This window comes from Scyliorhinus torazame, chromosome 29, assembly GCF_047496885.1.
Source record: "Scyliorhinus torazame isolate Kashiwa2021f chromosome 29, sScyTor2.1, whole genome shotgun sequence".
Classification (NCBI taxonomy): Eukaryota; Metazoa; Chordata; class Chondrichthyes; order Carcharhiniformes; family Scyliorhinidae; genus Scyliorhinus; species Scyliorhinus torazame.
In genome coordinates, this window is record NC_092735.1 from 25,240,379 (window position 1) to 25,257,951 (window position 17,573).

General features: G+C 47.8%; 1 protein-coding gene across 3 annotated transcripts in view; it reads right to left on the bottom strand.

Moving 5' to 3' along the window:
• Window positions 1-17,573, bottom strand: part of LOC140403948 (transportin-3-like) — an 81,710-nt gene that overhangs the window by 13,958 nt on the left and 50,179 nt on the right. For all 3 annotated transcript variants that reach the window (XM_072492231.1, XM_072492230.1, XM_072492229.1), the window contains exons 17-21: window positions 14,606-14,746; window positions 12,146-12,262; window positions 10,044-10,138; window positions 5,617-5,773; window positions 3,306-3,473 (exon numbers count right to left, since the gene is read on the bottom strand). In XM_072492231.1, coding sequence (XP_072348332.1) covers window positions 3,306-3,473; window positions 5,617-5,773; window positions 10,044-10,138; window positions 12,146-12,262; window positions 14,606-14,746 — 678 coding nt within the window. The remainder of the gene's footprint in view (window positions 1-3,305; window positions 3,474-5,616; window positions 5,774-10,043; window positions 10,139-12,145; window positions 12,263-14,605; window positions 14,747-17,573) is intronic.

Consider the following 17,573-nt stretch of genomic DNA (forward strand, 5'->3'; position numbering starts at 1 on the left):
ATTTATTTTAGCGATGGAAAAGGATAGGTATATGCCGCAGGGCAAGAGTTATAGCTGGGGGAAAGGCAATTATGATGCGATAAGGCAAGACTTAGGATGCATAGGATGGGGAGGGAAACTGCAGGGGATGGGCACAATTGAAATGTGGAGCTGGTTCAAGGAACAGCTACTGCGTGTCCTTGATAAGTTTGTACCTGTCAGGCAGGGAGGAAGTGGTCGAGCAAGGGAACCGTGGTTTACTAAAGCAGTCGAAACACTCGTTAAGAGGAAGGAGGCTTATGTAAAGATGAGAAGTGAAGGTTCAGTTAAGGCGGTTGAGAGTTACAAGTTAGCTAGGAATTAATGGACATAGAATTTACAGTGTAGAAGGAGGCCATTTGGCCCATCGAGTCTGCACCGGCCCTTGGAAAGAGCACCCTACTTAAGCCCACACCTCCGCCCCATACCTGTAAAGCAGCAACTCCACCCAACACCTTTGGACACAAAGGGCAATTTAGCATAGCCAATCCACCTAACCTGCACATCTTTGGACTGTGGTAGGAAACCGGAGGTCCCGGAGGAAACCCACGCAGACACAGGGAGAACGTGCAGACTCCGCACAGACGGTGACCCAAGCCAGGAACTCTGGAGCTGTGAAGCGACAGTGCTACCCACTGTGCTACCGCGCCGCCCCTAATGGCATCAACCCGGGAAGGGTGCACACCTACAGAAGACCATTGTGAGCATTAGGTCGACAGAAAACTCAAGACTGGACGGCTGAAGATGCTTAGGGAACAAGGCAAAAAATTAAAATAAGTACGGGTTAAGCAAGGCTGAAGGTGTATTTTGTGACAGTTTAACATGGGAGGGTTTTGTACCCAGTGCTTGGGACGTTCCAAGTCCCACTAGCACATCATGGCTCAAACCTTTTCTTATGCAGTAGGCTAGGCAGGAAGGGCCGGCAGGCTATTAAACCGAGGGGGCATCACAGCATTATCCCGACCCAATCAAGTTGGCTTGGGCACTTTTCAGTGCGAGCCACCGGCAAGGAACTGGGATGGGGAACCTTGATGGAATTTTCCGATACTGAGAAAGGGGTGGCAAAATCAAGTGTAGTACTCCAACACGCTCGGTTAACTTAGCATGAGATGAGGAAGGACCAAAAGAGAGAGCGAAGCGCCAGGAAAAGTCTTTGGCAGGTAGGATCAAGGATAACCCTAAAGCTTTCTATAGATATGTCAGGAATAAAAGGATGACTAGGGTAAGAGTGGGGCCAGTCAAGGGCAGTAGTGGGAAGTTGTGCCTGGAGTCCGAGGAGATAGGAGAGGTGCTAAATGAATATTTTTCAGCAGTATTCACACAGGAAAAAGACAATGTTGTCGAGGAGAATACTGAGATACAGACTACTAGACTAGAAGGGCTTGAGGTTCATGAGGAGGAGGTGTTAACAATTCTGGAAAGTGTGAAAATAGATAAGTCCTCTGGGCCGGATGGGATTTATCCTAGGATTCTCTGGGAAGCTAGGGAGGAGATTGCTGAGCCTTTGGCTTTGATCTTTATGTCATCATTGTCTACAGGAATAGTGCCAGAAGGCTGGAGGATAGCAAATGTTGTCCTCTTGTTCAAGAAGGGGAGTAGAGACAACCCCGGTAACTATAGACCAGTGAGCCTTACTTCTGTTGTGGGCAAAGTCTTGGAAAGGTTGATAAGAGATAGGATGTACAATCATCTGGAAAGGAATAATTTAATTAGAGATAGTCAACACGGTTTTGTGAAGGGTAGGTCGTGCTTCACAAACCTTATTGAGTTCTTTGAGAAGGTGACCAAACAGGTGGACGAGGTAAAACAGTTGATGTGGTGTATATGGATTTCAGTAAAGCGTTTGATAAGGTTCCCCACGGTAGGCTTTTGCAGAAAATACAGAGGCTTGGGATTCAGGGTGATTTAGCAGTTTGGATCAGAAATTGGCTAGCTGGAAGAAGGCAAAGGGTGGTGGTTGATGGGAAATGTTCAGCCTGGAGTCCAGTTACTAGTGGTGTACCACAAGGATCTGTTTTGGGGCCACTGCTGTTTGTCATTTTTATAAATGACCTGGAGGATGGCGTAGAAGGATGGGTGAGTAAATTTGCCGATGACACTAAAGTCAGTGGAGTTGTGGACAGTGCGGAAGGATGTAACACGTTACAGAGGGACATAGATAAGCTGCAGCGCTGAGCTGAGAGGTGGCAAATGGAGTCTAATGCAGAAAAATGTGAGGTAATTCATTTTGGAAGGAATAACAGGAAGACAGAGTACTGGGTTAATGGTAAGATTCTTGGAAGTGTGGATGAGCAGAGAGATCTCGGTGTCCATGTACAGAGATCCCTGAAAGTTGCCACCCAGGTTGAGAGGGTTGTTAAGAAGGCGTACGGTGTGTTAGCTTTTATTGGTAGAGGGATTGAGTTTCGGAGCCATGAGGTCATGTTGCAGCTGTACAAAACTCTGGTGCGGCCGCATTTGGAGTATTGCGTGCAATTCTGGACGCCGCATTATAGGAAGGATGTGGAAGCATTGGAAAGGGTGCAGAGGAGATTTACCAGGATGTTGCCTGGTCTGGAGGGAAGATCTTATGAGGGAAGGCTGAGGGAATTGAGGTTATTTTCTTTAGAAAGAAGAAGGTTAAGAGGTGACTTAATTGAGGCATACAAGATGATCAGAGGATTGGATAGGGTGGACAGTGAGAGCCTTTTTCCTCGGATGGTGATGTCGAGCACGAGGGGACATAGCTTTAAATTGAGAGGCGATAGATATAGGACAGATGTCAGAGGTAGGTTCTTTACTCAGAGAGTAGTAAGGGCATGGAATGCCCTGCCTGCAACAGTAGTGGACTCGCCAACACGAAGGGCATTCAAATGGTCATTGGATAGACATATGGACGATAAGGGAATAGTGTAGATGGGCTTTAGAGTGGTTTCAAAGGTCGGCGCAACATCGAGGGCCGAAGGGCCTGTACTGCGCTGTAATGTTCTATGTTCGATAAGTGCATTACAAGCTGTACCGAGAAGGTTCTCTCAACAGATTCCAGGGATGAGGGGTTTATTGTGTGAGGAAAGGTTGGACCTGTATTTACTGGAGTTCAGGAGTCCCAGAATTCTAGATGAGCCTACCACTCCTCTGCAACCACGTCTCGACACCCTGGGCTAAGGTCAGCAAATGTAGCTCAGATCCAGATTGTGCACCTTAATATTGATCTGCACTGTGCGTTTATCCACTAAGCCAGCGGTGGGGGGATGGAGGTAGCCAAAATCATGCAAGTATTAAGCCGCCACCTGCCTTCCATTACATACCTTACGGTCAAAAATGCGAAGTTCCCACATGACGTCGGCCACATTTCCCAGCATGCTCGGCACGAGGTAGAAACAGCACGCCTGGACGAGCTGCGCAACAAGCAGCGCCCCGCTCTCTCCCAGAAATCCGTGTACCAGGTTCTTCCGGAGCTCAAAATCCTCTTTGTGCTAGAACGTGCCAACAGATAGCAAATTAGCACACAGCCTGTTGATTAAAGGCAGCTTCCACGGACGTTTGGCGGCACTTGGGCCAAGTCGGAGAAGGTGCTGGTTTAAAAGGTCACACCAATAAACAACCAAGAGTGCAGTGTTCTGTCGATAGGCACCAGTGCGTAATATGAACTGCCCCTTCAAGGTCACAATTTCAATTACTGTAAATTAGGAAGACCAAGGTCATCGATAACAATTTGTATTCAGATTGCCATAGGGCATCTAACACAGTGAAACACTGCACGTTGCTCCTCAGCAGCATCACAAACAACATTCAGCAGGCTCACTCACATAAGGGGACATCGGGACAACGGTCAGTTTGAAGGAGTGTTTGAAAGGAGAGCGAGGTAGGTGGGTGGAGAAGTTTAAGGATGGCGGCACAGTGGTTAGCACTGCAGCCTCACACCGCCAGGGACCCGGGTTCAATTCCAGCCTCATGTCACTGTCTGTGTGGAGTCTGCACGTCCTCCCCGTGTCTGCGTGGGTTTCCTCCGGGTGCTCCGGTTTCCTCCCACAGTCCAAAGATGTGCAGGTTAGGTGGGGTTACGGGGAGAGGGCGAGGGAGTGGACATAGATAGGGTGCTCTTTCAAAGGGTCGATGCAGACATAATGGGCTGAATGGCCTCCTTCTGCACTGTAGAAAGTCTCTGGTTATATTAGCAACATTAAAAAAAAGGCATCTTTCTTTTTTTATTTAAATGAAGCAAACTTGCAATTAAAATGTTTCTGCCACCACAAAGCTCTTCTCAGCTATTGCTATAATTTAGGTACACGAGCTGACTTTCACACAGCAAGATCCCACTATGATACAGCTTAACCCTTTCCTTCACTACAGAATATCGTTATGGCCCCTTTAACAGGCAGTCAGATTTAATACTTCATCTGAAAGACAGCACTGCTTTTCTTTAATCTTTCACGGGACATTGGCATCGCTGGGCAAGGCCGGCATTTGTTGCCAGTCCTAATTGCCCTTGGACCTAATGGCTCACTCGGGAAATTTCCGTGGGGCAGTTAAGAGCCAACCACATTGCTATGGACCTGGAGTCACGTGTAGGCCAGACTGCGTAAGGACGGCAGATTTCCCTCCCTAAAGGGACAAATAAGAAAAAGATGGGCTTTTATTTAAAAAAAAAATAATAATCTTAGTCACAAGTAGGCTTACATTAACGCTGCAATGAAGTTGCTGTGAAAATCCCCTCGTCGCCACACTCCGGCGCCTGTTCGGGTACACTGAGGGAGAATTCAGAATGTCCAATTCACCTAACAAGCTCGTCTTTCGGGACTTGTGGGAGGAAAACGGAGCGCCCGGAGGAAACCCACGCAGGCACGGGGAGAACGTGCAGACTCTGCACAGACTGTGACCCAAGCCGGGAATCAAACCCGGGACCCTGGCGCTGTGAAGCAACAGTGCTAACCACTGTGCTACCGTGCCGCCCAATTTCAAGGTCACCGTTACGGAGACTGGCTTTCAACTGCAGGTTTCTGATAAAAAAATTAATTGAATTCAAATTCGCCTAACAGCATGGAATGCTCGCCCGGTAACACTGACCATATGCCACTCTCTCTCCCCCCACTTGGTTTTGGCACTGGAACATTCCATCAGAACTGGTACTTTAATATCAGCCACGGGTGCGTGGCTCAAGCTCTGGAGGTTGTGTTCCCTGTGAGCTGGGCAGGTGCACAGGGAACATACCGGCCAACACAAAACAAAGCAAGGCTCCCTTTTACAATGCAAATCTGCCCATCAATCAAAGGAAATGGGGCTGGTTTAGTACAGGGCTAAAGAGCTGGCTTTTAAGGCAGGCCAGCAGCACGGTTCAATTCCCGTACCAGCCTCCCCGAACAGGTGCCGGAATGTGGCGACGAGGGGCTTTTCACAGTAACTTCATTTGAAGCCTACTTGTGACAATAAGCGATTTTCATTTCATTTTGATTTCAAACAGAAGCCAGTCAGAGACGATGAGGGGGGGGGGTTAGGTGCAGCCGCTGACCAAGCAAAATGGACAGAGTTGGCGGCTAAAACAAGGCAGGAGCTGCAGCTGTGGATGGAGGTTTGGACTATCGCAACCCCGCACCCCCCCCCGCCCCCCACCCCACCCACCTTATTGACCGTCGCCACGTGAACCAGATCCTGCAGGAACTTCATCACGCTAGAGTTTGCGTCGCGGTGGTTCAGTGTTGTTGCTGCCAATGCACACTGAATAATTAAGGACATCACTGGGCTTTGAATCAAAACAATTGGACTTCGCTGAATGAACCTGCGGAGACAAAGAGGCAGGTTAATTTTAATGAGATTTTATTTCCTGTTCGTTCTTTGCGTGCTCTCCAATCCTTTGCTGAAGTAACTGTTTCCTTGCCGCCCAGTATTAAGGGTACAGTGCCTCGCACAATGATCATTTCATGCGAATCGAACTGGAGTATCCGCGGGCTTTTGAACTGTGTGGGTCATCACAGTAAGGCATGTTGCCACCCATCATTCAATGTCCCCTCGCATGACGGAGTAGGAACACTGGGCTATCTGTCACCATCTTCGCCCAGGGATACTACAGCCACTGCTCCCTGCACAGAGACCAACTGAATCAGTATAGACCAAGGATTCAGTGCATGACCCAATGGCCCAGTCCCAGTCTGGGTAGCAGATTTAGCACAGAAGCCATCAAAGGAAGTTACACAGCAATAAATTAATGATCTGTTAACTTCAATCTACGGCCAATGGATAATTTTGCTACCACGTTCATGAAAGTGCTTCACGATCAAAGTTTAACAAGGTGAACTCCGCAGGTTTGAAGCCATCCAAAACTCTGCTGTCTGTGTCTTAGCTGGCATCAGGCCCTGTGCTCCATGGCCAACACTGGCACCCAGGCCAAGCAACAGAAAGAATACAGTGCAGGAACAGGCCCTTCGGCACTCCCTCGATTTTAAAACTGTCGTCCTCTCGTCCAAATCCTCCGTGTCCTCACTCCTCCCCATCTCTAATCTCCTCCAGCACTAAAACGCCTCCGAGATATGTGTGTTCATCTGATTCTGGTTTTAATCGCTCCACCAGCGGTGGCTGTACCTTCAGATACCCAACACCTCCAACCTCTCTACCACGCTTTCCTCCTTTACGACGCCCCCGATCCACTCTTTGGTCACCTTTAAGCCACCTGAACGAATACCTTAAGTGGCCCGGTGTCATACTTTATTTCACAACGTCCTTCTGAAGTTCTATTATGTCAAGGGCACTATATAAAGAGAAGCTGCTGCTGAATGTTAAATATCAAACTAGATGCTGTCTCTCCCTCGGGTCAGTGCACCGTGTGCTGTGATACTGAAACAAGAGAACAGGAAGGGCCTAGAGGCTTAATTGTGCTCATTATACCACTGCTGGCCTCCTCACTCCTGCTGCCCGGAATAGAGATGGGGAACAGGGAAGTGTGTGCAGAGGGAGATGGAACCGAATTGAATCAGGATTTCCAATTATTTCCCGGTAACAACCCCACCCACATTAAGAAGCCTGAGCATGGGTCCACGTGATGTGATCGTGGGAGCGTTGCGTTTTCACGAGCTCCGTCTCTGCTCATCTTTCAAGCTGTCATTTCACCCTGATGCACATTTCTCACTTTGGGCTACAGGCTTGTGCCGTATCCCAGGAAGTTCTTTTGGTGAGGAAAAGCCGAGAAGAAAATGCTTCAATCCTGGTTTTGTTCCGATGGGGTTTGGAGGGAGCCGGGGGATTGCGGCCCAGCCAGGAGTGGCGCAGTTGTTGCTGAACGGGCTCTCGTCTCGGAGGTGTGGCGTGCTTCGGGTGGTGTCACCCCCGTCTCGTTTATGACGATGACGAGTGGAGCTGGGGCCGGGTGGGTGGATACGGTTGGTACGGTCAGCTCGGTACTCACTGAGGATAGCCCCTCCCAGTTAAAGCTAATCTGTTTTGGGGTTTGTCCTATTGGACTTTGACATTCTTTGAATCAAGACTCCAAACGTGTCTTTATCTTAATTTGGCCAGGGCAGAGTTTGTATCCCGGGGAGGACTGGGTTCCATCCGACTCCTTCTTGAGGCTCAATTTTTCCTTCCACTTCTTCTGTTTGGGTCTCTTTGCGTGTTCCTTCCCTGGGCTTTCTGTGGTGGTCTGGCAGTAGAGGTTGCTGGGGGTTTCCTTTCTGCGAAGTTGGGCGTTTCGAGCTGGGCTAGGTGTCCCCTCTCTGGAGGTTTGCTTTTCTTCTCGACATCTCTTCATTCAGGTCAGCCTTCTTATCCTGATCCGGCCTGGAGATCGGGGGAGTGGGAACGGTCTCTTTGTGCCGGGGAGGAGGAGATCGGCCCCACCCTATCAGGGTGCCTGATTTCTGGGGGTCTTGATGATTCCTCCTCTTCTTGGGGAGGAGTCCCCTCCCTCCAGGCCGGGGCTGGAATAATCATCCTCTTACGCTGCGATGGGGCTGGAAAGGTACGGGCGTGACTCGAGTGAGAGTTTGTTTTTTGGGGTGTGCTGGAGGCCCTGGAGATGTAGTTTTTGTGCTTGTTGGTTGGGTCTGGGTTAGGCCCGGCCCAGCGCTGTGGCTGTTATCCTGTTACCCCTGGGGGCTCGAGATGTCCCTCTCCAAGGGCGCGGGGAGGGGCTGGGTTTTGTTTCCTTGTCTCTCTGACGCACAGGAGTCAGAGGATGGGTCAAGTTCTGCGCCTTGGTGGATATCCTGTAATTCCCCCTAGGGAGATGGGTCCCTCCCCCTTTTGTTAATAACGTGGCCTTCTCTTGTTTGCTGATGAGTGTTGTCATCTGATGGGATAGCCAGGTGGGTCGGTTTCTTTGCTTTTTTTCCCTTTTGCCTTGGGAGGCATGTGGATTTGACCATAGTGTGAACATACTGTTAACTGCTGTTGGTCCTCGCTTCCTCTCCTTTGGTTATAATTGTGGTTCTGCCGCGGGCAGAGTTTGAGGTTCTATTGTGTTACGTGGTATGCCTGTAACTCCCGTAGACCCGGGGACTCGGTGCTTTTTTGCGAGGGTGGGTACAACAAATCCGTTCCTTGCTCCTACATGGGTGCAGATGGTCTGGGATCCGGGACGAGAAAGCTCTGCTGGATTACTGAATGATGGCATCAAGCCAATTGTGATGTCGTTCTGCTGTTCCATACTAAAGGTGAAGCCGCCATAGTCCCAGGTAATCAGAGGCTGCTATCCCCTTTTAGGGGGGAGAGCTGACCGGTGGTGGTTTAACCTGAGGGTCACCACACCTCAGGCGAGGGTCAGGGTTGAGAAGGCAGGGCCCTCTTCCATACTATGCTCATGTGGGTTAAGCTGTATCTGTTTCTGCCACCCCCCCCTCCTTGCTTTGGGTGCCATTATTTTGTAACTTTGTCACGCTATTTTGTTAAAAAATAAAAAAGTCTGCACGTGGACATTGTGAGGAAAGGGAAACTTCAGTGCAAGACACTCACAGTGGCCACATTGACACACACACACACACACACACACACACGGGATGAGGTACGGTCAATCTGTACGTCAACAAGTGCCTTGAGGTGGAAGAGGCCGAAAGCTTTCAGTCCAAACTAAGGGTTAAAAGCTCCTCACCAATACGGAGATCACTCCATAAGTGCGAGCAGATTAAAATGAGCAGAACTTGGCCTCGTCAGTGACCCCCGAGGTTCACAGAGGCTTAACAGATTCCCGGCAGCTGCTCCGTTTCCCGGGGAAACCAGACATTTGCGACTGTGAGGGAGAAACTCTCCCCAGGATTATTTTAGAAGATAAATACTTTAGGAAGGCTGCAGACGTCAATGTGGGAATTGAGCAGCTCCATGTGGGGTTGAGTGGAAAGTTGTTATTCTCATCTTCAACCCCTGACCCTGTGTACCATTCTGGTGAGGTGCAGGGGAGGGGTGTGGGAGATCAGAGGCAGGGAAGGAAGCTGCTTCTATAAACAATTGCCGTCATCAGATTCTTTAAATCACCTTCTGACCCTGAGTGAGGAAGACATTGAAATGCAACACGTGATGAAAACGTGACACCGCGCACACTCTACACTCGCCTCCCCCGGCACCAGAACCCAAATCTGAATGCTCACAAAAATGTTGCACCTTGTCTCTACAATAACCTCCCCCCTTCGGTCGCCCAAACCAGACCTATAAGCTGCACCACTTTGCTGTTCCGAGTCAACTGGACCCAGACTGAAAATTTCACTCACACTTTACTAAACACAAGTTAGAGGGATCGCTTCGCACTACTCTGAAACGCTTCCAAATTGTCCAAACGCTCCCGAATTTGTGAATACATTTTCATTTCTTTGGTAATAGTGCACGAACGTTACATTTACTGAGGAACCTATGGGTTCTTATTTCTTACGTGAAAACGGGAACAGGTTAATGAGTTGGGTGATCAGCCATGATTGTAATGAATGGCGGAGCAGGCCGGAAGGGCCGAATGGCCTGCCTCCCCCGCTCCTATTTTCTGTGTTTCTACATGGAAAGTGGATTAAAAAAAGCAGAAAATTCCTTTGTCGCCGTCAGTGAAAGTTGACCCATTACAGCAATATCCCCTCTACCTTGTTGCCAAGCGAAAGAGATCGTCCACAGTGTCAGGATGATTCTGGAATCCTCTAGGTTCTTCCAGCAGCTGGAATGTCGGCCCACAAAATGCCTGAAGAGAAGAATTGCAACAAAATCATTTAAATAACGAGAGCCGTGACAATTCAAAGCGCCACCATTCGATTTGTGGATAAATACTCTGCCCTGGAGCCCAAGAACATACAGGCCAGCGAGTCCCGGTCAGTGCTGAATGGGCCGGAATCGATGGTTGGCTTCCATGTCCTTGAAGTGAGGCCGGGCGAGCAAGGGTCAGCCAAGGCATCCTGACTGGTGTCCAGTAACTCCTGGCGGGCAGCAGATTAGACCGTGCTCGTCGACCATGTCCCCATGGGAGATCAGCTGGCCAACCGACATTTGACAGAGGTCCCCAATGACACCTCCCCACCAGCAGGAGGCGAGAGTGTGCTGGCGGATGGTATAAAGCTGTATCCCAAGAAGCAGCCCGTGATTTCTCAGAGATATTAGTATACTAAAACAAAAACACAGCAATGTTTGGTTCAAGGTGGCGAGAGGGAAATGGCTTCATTCCACTGGAAGCAGTGCCATACTTTTGATCTTGAAACTTGGCCATCCATTTAAGCAGCCATAGATTTGAGGATTATAGATTCATTGATGCTTACAGTACAGAAGGCCGTTCAGTCTATGCCGGTCAACAAAGATGTGACTACACTAATCACACTTTCCAGTGCTTAGCCCATAGCCCTGGTGATTGTGGCAGTGCAAGCGAATATCTAAATGCTTCTTAAATTACATTAGAGTTTCTGACTCAACCACCCTATCGGGCAGTGTGTTCCAGACTCCCACCAGTCTCTGGGTGAAAGAGCGTCTATCTCTTACCTCGCATACCTCCTGGTTATTGACCCCTCTACTAATGGAAAAAAGTGCCTTCCTAATCACCCGATCAATGCCCTTCATAATCTCAAACACCTCTATCAGATCCCCTCGTAACCTTTGTTACTCCTGTTATGGGCGAGGCTTTTTCAGAACCCCAAAATGTATCATGGAGTTCAACCAACCTCACCCTTTAATGGATTTGTTGCTTTTCCGAGCTCACGGCTTTTTCCCTAGGTGTGGTATTTCAATTATGGACACGTGGGTTTTTAAACACAAGACACGGTTTATTCCATGAACTCAACTTAACATCTTAAATAAACATTGGATCTCTTAACACCCCTTACTTCAAAGATAACTCAGAAAATATTGCAACAGTAAATACTTCCTTAAAATGTTCCTTCAAACTTCCAAGAGACTTAACACCTTTAAACAGTATTACATCAGGTTAAAGGATATATATATTTTCTGTAGAATGACAGAGATATATTAGCTTGGTTGCCTTCAGCTCCAGCAAAACAGCCAAGCACTTTTAAACTGCTCTCAGCAAAACAGCCAGGCACCTTTTAGCTGCTAAACCAAACTGCAAAACTTTCAGCTCTCTGGAAACACACAGACACACAAACGCTGCTTTTAAACTGAAACTAAACCTTCAAAACACAGACTGCAAAATGGCTGAACTGAGCTGAGCTCCACCCACTCTATGACCTCACTGTTTTCTTAAAGGTACATTGCTTAAACATCCAGTTCTTAAAGGTACTCCTCCCATTACACTCCAAAGAAAACAGCCCCAATCGTTCTTCATGTCGATGGGTGGGATTGCACTGGAGCGGGTCGAGATTCACGAGGATGCTGCCTGGGCTGGAGGGATCACAGTTTCCCCAATAATAACATATAGCGTAGTGGCAAAATATGGCTATTTCCCAAATTTGTTGGTGAACTCAAATTACAGATTTCATTCTTTCGCCAAGACGTTGACCCATTCGATGACCTGGAGTCCTCCCTTCATTTTAAATAAAAATATGGAGTGTCCAGACTCTGAAACTGATGGCCGCATCTTATTCGGAATGTCACATCTGGATCACTGGGACTAAAATGGGATCACAAGATTGGACATTTTGAGACCACCTAAGGACATAGCTCCATTGAGGGTCCTCCAGGATAGATTGAGACAACTGCAATACTTTTACTTCTCATAAAGGGTTGCATGCAAAGGCCGGCAACTAACCTGCATCATCTCGAGCAGACCCTGCGTGCAGCTCTCCTCACTGCCGTACTCATCCACCAGAATGCTGCCGAGGTACAGGAAACAGGAGTGCTGGTGGGACTGGTACACGCTCACCATCTTGAGAGTGGGGCAGGAAAAGGAGACACACACACACATACAGAGAAAGAAAGGCACAAGATAATTATAGCTCACACATCCAGTCCATGGCAAAAGGTGACTTTACGCTCGCACACAGAATTGCACTGTTCCTTGAACGGTTTCAGTGTCCTGTTTTGAGACTTCGGCCTCTCTGTATTACGATCCCAGACCAGATCCCAACAGTTGCTAGGATACTGGACAGAAACTTCAATACGTCATTTAATTTGTAAGACTGCGACGGAAGAAAACTTCGCTCAAGGAGTGATTTCATGCAAAAATAGGGATATAATCATCTTTATCTTTAGGGTGACACTGGGCACAATAGTTAGCACTGGGACTACGGCACTGAGGACCCAGGTTTGAATCCCGGCCCCGGGTCACTGTCCGTGTGGAGTTTGCACATTCTCCCCGTGTCTTCGTGGGTTTCACCCCCACAACCCAAAGATGTGCAGGTTAGGTGGACTGCCACGCTAAATTGCCCCTTAATTGGAAAAAATAATAATTAGGTACTCTAAATTTTAAAAAAAATCTTTATCTTTATTGTCACAAGTAGGCTTACATTAACACTGCAATGAAGTTATTGTGAAAAGCCCCTAGTCGCCACATTCCGGCACCTGTTCGGGTACACTGAGGGAGAATTCAGAATGTCCAATTCACCTAACAAGCACGTCTTTCGGGACTTGTGGGAGGAAACCAGAGCGCCCGGAGGAAACCCACGCAGGCACGGGGTGAACGTGCAGACTCCGCACAGACAGTGACCCAAGCTGGGAATCGAACCTGGGACCCTGGAGCTGTGAAGCAACAGTGCTACCCACTGTGCTACCTTGTCGCCCAAACAAACTTTATTACTAACACAGTGTTACTAACGTTAACCTCAAAGAAAATAGTTCACAATCACCAGTTAAACAATGGTTAACAATACAATGAAACGCTCCTAACTGCTATCTTTATCTCCACTCAAGCAAAACCCATTTCAGGTCAAAATCCACTTTTAAATATGGTTAGCAAACACAGGGTTTCCGGCTGTACACTTGAATAGACTGATTGGAAAGAGAGAGAGAGAGAGAGAGAGAGAGAGAGAGAGAGAGATAGAGATCTGGTTAGGAAACAGCCCACAGCTTCTTGTCTGAGCCAGACCACTGTTTAACCTGCTAGCCTTATTAACTGCTCCTGTCCTGTTCACTGGCAAATCTTTAACTCACTATTTTGAGAAAAACTGCTCCTGTTCATAGACCTATCAAAGCTCACTGATTGGTCAGCTGCTGGTCTGTTGACAGTCAAATCTTTTTTTAAAAACATTTTCTTTCTCCAATTAAGGGGCAATTTAACGTGGCCAATCCATCCATCCTGCACATCTGTTGGGTTGTGGGGGTGAGACGCACGCAGGCACGGGGAGAATGCACAGTCAAATTTTTAACTGAATGGAGACTCCAAAACCCAACACTGACTGCTTCATCCCCTGGCTCCGCCCGCAAACTACACCATCTTACTAAAACTAAACGCATGTCTCTAATTATCAAATCCCCAGGTAACTTTCTTAACATAAAGAAAATTCCATTAGCCCAACCTCAGCGAACACTATCCGTGGCTGGATTATCTTACTTTTACGATGCTTTAATTGCACCACTGTACCCAAAATGTCGAGCTGCCTTTCAAACCAGGATTGTTAAAACAGGACTGTAGCAGTCTCACACACATACTAACCCAGGCTCTTAACCCTTACTGCACCAAATACATGTAATCCAATATATCAGAAATTCCTATATTCCTTATATCCGTCATAAGGAAGTGTGACCTGGACACAGTTGGCATTTCAGAATGGCAAGACAGGGCCCTGAAGGCAACATCATCACAGCACTTAGAACTGGAGCACTAAGCGCACTCCGGTTCCTCCATTAGGGCAGAGCAGGATAATGGTAACCTTCAAATATCCAGCAAATGTGGAAAGTAAGCCAGCACGGGAACGGCCAAACCAACATCCAGTTATTATGTTGAAATAAATCAGAAAGAGAACCAGAAAGAAAGCAATACTTTTCCAGTTTAGTTCCAGCCCTATTGGTTTCAAAATGCTTTTGTTCCTTTATTCACTTTCCTAACCCTTTACAGGTGACCAGCAATTGGTAGCGCATTTGCCCTTGTGACCAGTGTCTACACAACCACCTTGTTGTTACATTATCCAGTGTCCAAAACGGAACAAGATTTTGTTCCGCCCGTTTCAGAGGTACCTTCTCTCACTCTGTGCTTCGAGAAGCCATCACCCGGTTATTCGTCCCACCCAATACAGAACCAAACAGATGGACTAATACATGCACGGACACAGACCTGAGACACCAGGGGCTGAATCAACATAGCAGACCCTTTCCCCACACATCTGATCGCAAAGCGCAGGCATCGGCAGCAACGTTCCGCCATCCGATTATCAGCCTGGTGCCTGTACAGGGTTTCTGAAATCACTGGCCAAATCTGCAATGGAAAAAATATAATGAAAGTCTGTTCAAGGGGGTGGGGGAAAGTACTTATTGGGAAACACAACCCCATTCCCCAATTCTCAGTCTGCAATTAGTTATTTTTCGAAAAGAACTCTGACATGCGTGCGCTTTTCAAGGCAAAGGATTTTATAGCCAAGGAACTTTGCCAAGCCGCCACCAGCCCCAAGTGCTCCCAGGTGCAATACAGCATGCATTAAACTCTTTCCTCACATCTATAAGGAACACTTCTAAATCAGATGCAGCTCCATTTACTCTATTATACACTCACATTCTGGGGCAACGTTAGGCGCAGCATCCCTCGAACCTGTCCCAGCCTCAGGAGAGGTATCACCAAAGCATCTATAACATTCCCATCCGTGTAGCTCATGTGGACATGGTCAAGTCTGCTGCCGAACAATGGGCCCATTTTATTTTGTAGCCACACACTGGCTGGGAGCTCATACATCAGGGATCAGGAGAAAGAGGCAACTTTTATTCTATCAGTGTGGCCAAATTAAAGACTGAACCTCAGAGGTGAAAGTACAATGTGTGGCCATCTGATCGTACAGGACTCCTTTAATGCATTAGGATGCAAAAGAAAAAAAAGAGAGGCTTTTAGCAGGTACAAAGGGAGCAAATCAGCAGAGGTCTTAGAGGAGTATAGAAAGAGCAGGGGAGAAACTTAAGATAGCAATTAGGAGAGCAACAAGGGGACATGAAAAAGCAGTGGCAAATAGGATCAGGAAGAATCTATTAAGGATAAGAAGATAAACAGGCAAAGAGTAGGACCCATTAGGGACCAATGGGGCAAACTGTGCGTGGAGCTGGAGGACATTGGTAAAGTGTTAAATGAATATTTCACATCCAGTGATATAGGTTCTGAATTGGGGAGCGGTTTGGCTGTGAGGTTTTTGAACAGTTTGACATAGGGAGTGAGGAGTTATTGGAGGTTTTGGCAGGCTTAAAAATGGACAAGTCCCCAGGTCCAGATGAGTTGCATCCCAGGCTGCTGTGGAAGGCAAGAGAGGAAATTACAGGGGCTCTGACCCAAATGTTTAATTCCTCTCTTGCCACAGGAGAGATGCCAGAGGATTGGAGGACAGCTAATGTGGTTCCACTTTTCAAGAAGGGTGGTAGAGATAAACCAGGGAATTACAGACCAGTGAGTCTCACATAGGGAAACTATTGGAGAAACTTCTGAAGGAGAAGATTTACCTCCACTTGGAGAGGCAAGGTTTGATTTTGATTTGATTTATTGTCACATGTACCGAAGTACAGTGAAAAGTAATTTTCTGCAGTCGAGGTAACGTACACAGTAGCCAAAAAGAATAATCGACAGAGAACATTGACAAAAGGTACATCGACAAACAGTGATTGGTTACAGTGCGTAACAAGGGGCCAAACAAAGCAAATACATTAGCAAGGGCAGCATAGGGTGTCGTGAATAGTGTTCTTACAGGGAACAGATCAGTCCGAGGGGGAGTCGTTGAGGAGTCTTGTAGCTGTGGGGAAGAAGCTGTTCCTATGTCTGGATGTGTGGGTCTTCAGACTGCTGTATCTTCTGCCTGATGGAAGGGTCTGGAAGAAGGCAATGCCTGGGTGGGAGGGGTCTCTGACAATGTTGTCTGCCTTCCCGAGGCAGCGGGAGGTGTAGACAGAATTAATGTGGGGGTGGCGAGCTTGTGTGATTCGTTGGGCTGAGTTCACCACACTCTGCAGTTTCTTGCGATCTTGGACCGAGCAGTTGCCATACCGAGCTGTGATGCAGCCGGATAGGGTGCTCTCTATCGATCAGGGATAGTCAGCATGGCTTTGTCAGAGGGAGGTCATGCCGAACAAATTTGATTACGTTTTTGGAGGAGGTGATCGGGTGTGTAGATGAGAGTGGTGCAGTTAGTTGCTATGGGTTTCAGCAAAGCCTTTGACAAGGTCCCACATGGGAGACTGATAAAGAGATAAAAGCACTTGGGATCCTGGGTAACTTGGCGAGTTGGATTGAAAACTGGCTTACTGATAGGAGACAGAGGGTACATGGGTGTGAGAGTGGAGGCCGGTGTCCAGTGACGTACCACAGAGATCAGTGCTGGCTCCCTTATTGTTCGTGATGAATAAATAAACAATATAGGTGAGAATGTGCGGGGGATGGTAAGTAAGTTTGCGGACGATTCAAAGATTGGCCGAGTGGTTAATGATGAGGAAGAAGGTCTTAGGTTGCAGGAAGATACAGATGGGCAGATCAGGGATAGATGGAATTTAACCCAGAAAAGTGCGAGGTGATACACTTTGGAAGGATTTGGAAGGAGTAACAAGACTCAATGAATGGCAGGACACAAGGAACAGAGGGATCTTGGAATGTTTGTACCAGATCCTGAAGCCAGCAGGACAGGTTAATAGGATAGTTAAGGTGGCATATGGGACACTTGCCAGGATATGCTCAGGTTGTTTTCCTCGGAGCAGTGAAGACTGAGGAGGGACCTGATTGAGGTGGAGTGGTATGGACAGGGGGGGTATAATGATGAGGGGGCATAATTTTAAGATGAGGGGCAAGAGATTGAGGGGACTTGAGTAAAATATTGGCCCAGAAGGTGGCGGGAGTCTGGAATGCTCAGCCTGGGAGGGGAATGGAGGCAGGAAAACTCACAACCTATAAAAAGTACTTGGATGAGCACCTGAAATGACATTCAAGGTTATGGGATTAGTGTAGATTTAGTGCTGTTTTGTCGGTGCAGACTCGATGGGCCAAAGGGCCTCTAGGAGTCAGCTTTATTGGAGCAACCGCTCCTCTTGCAGCTGCTTGTCCCTGGGAACGTGCAGTTAACCAG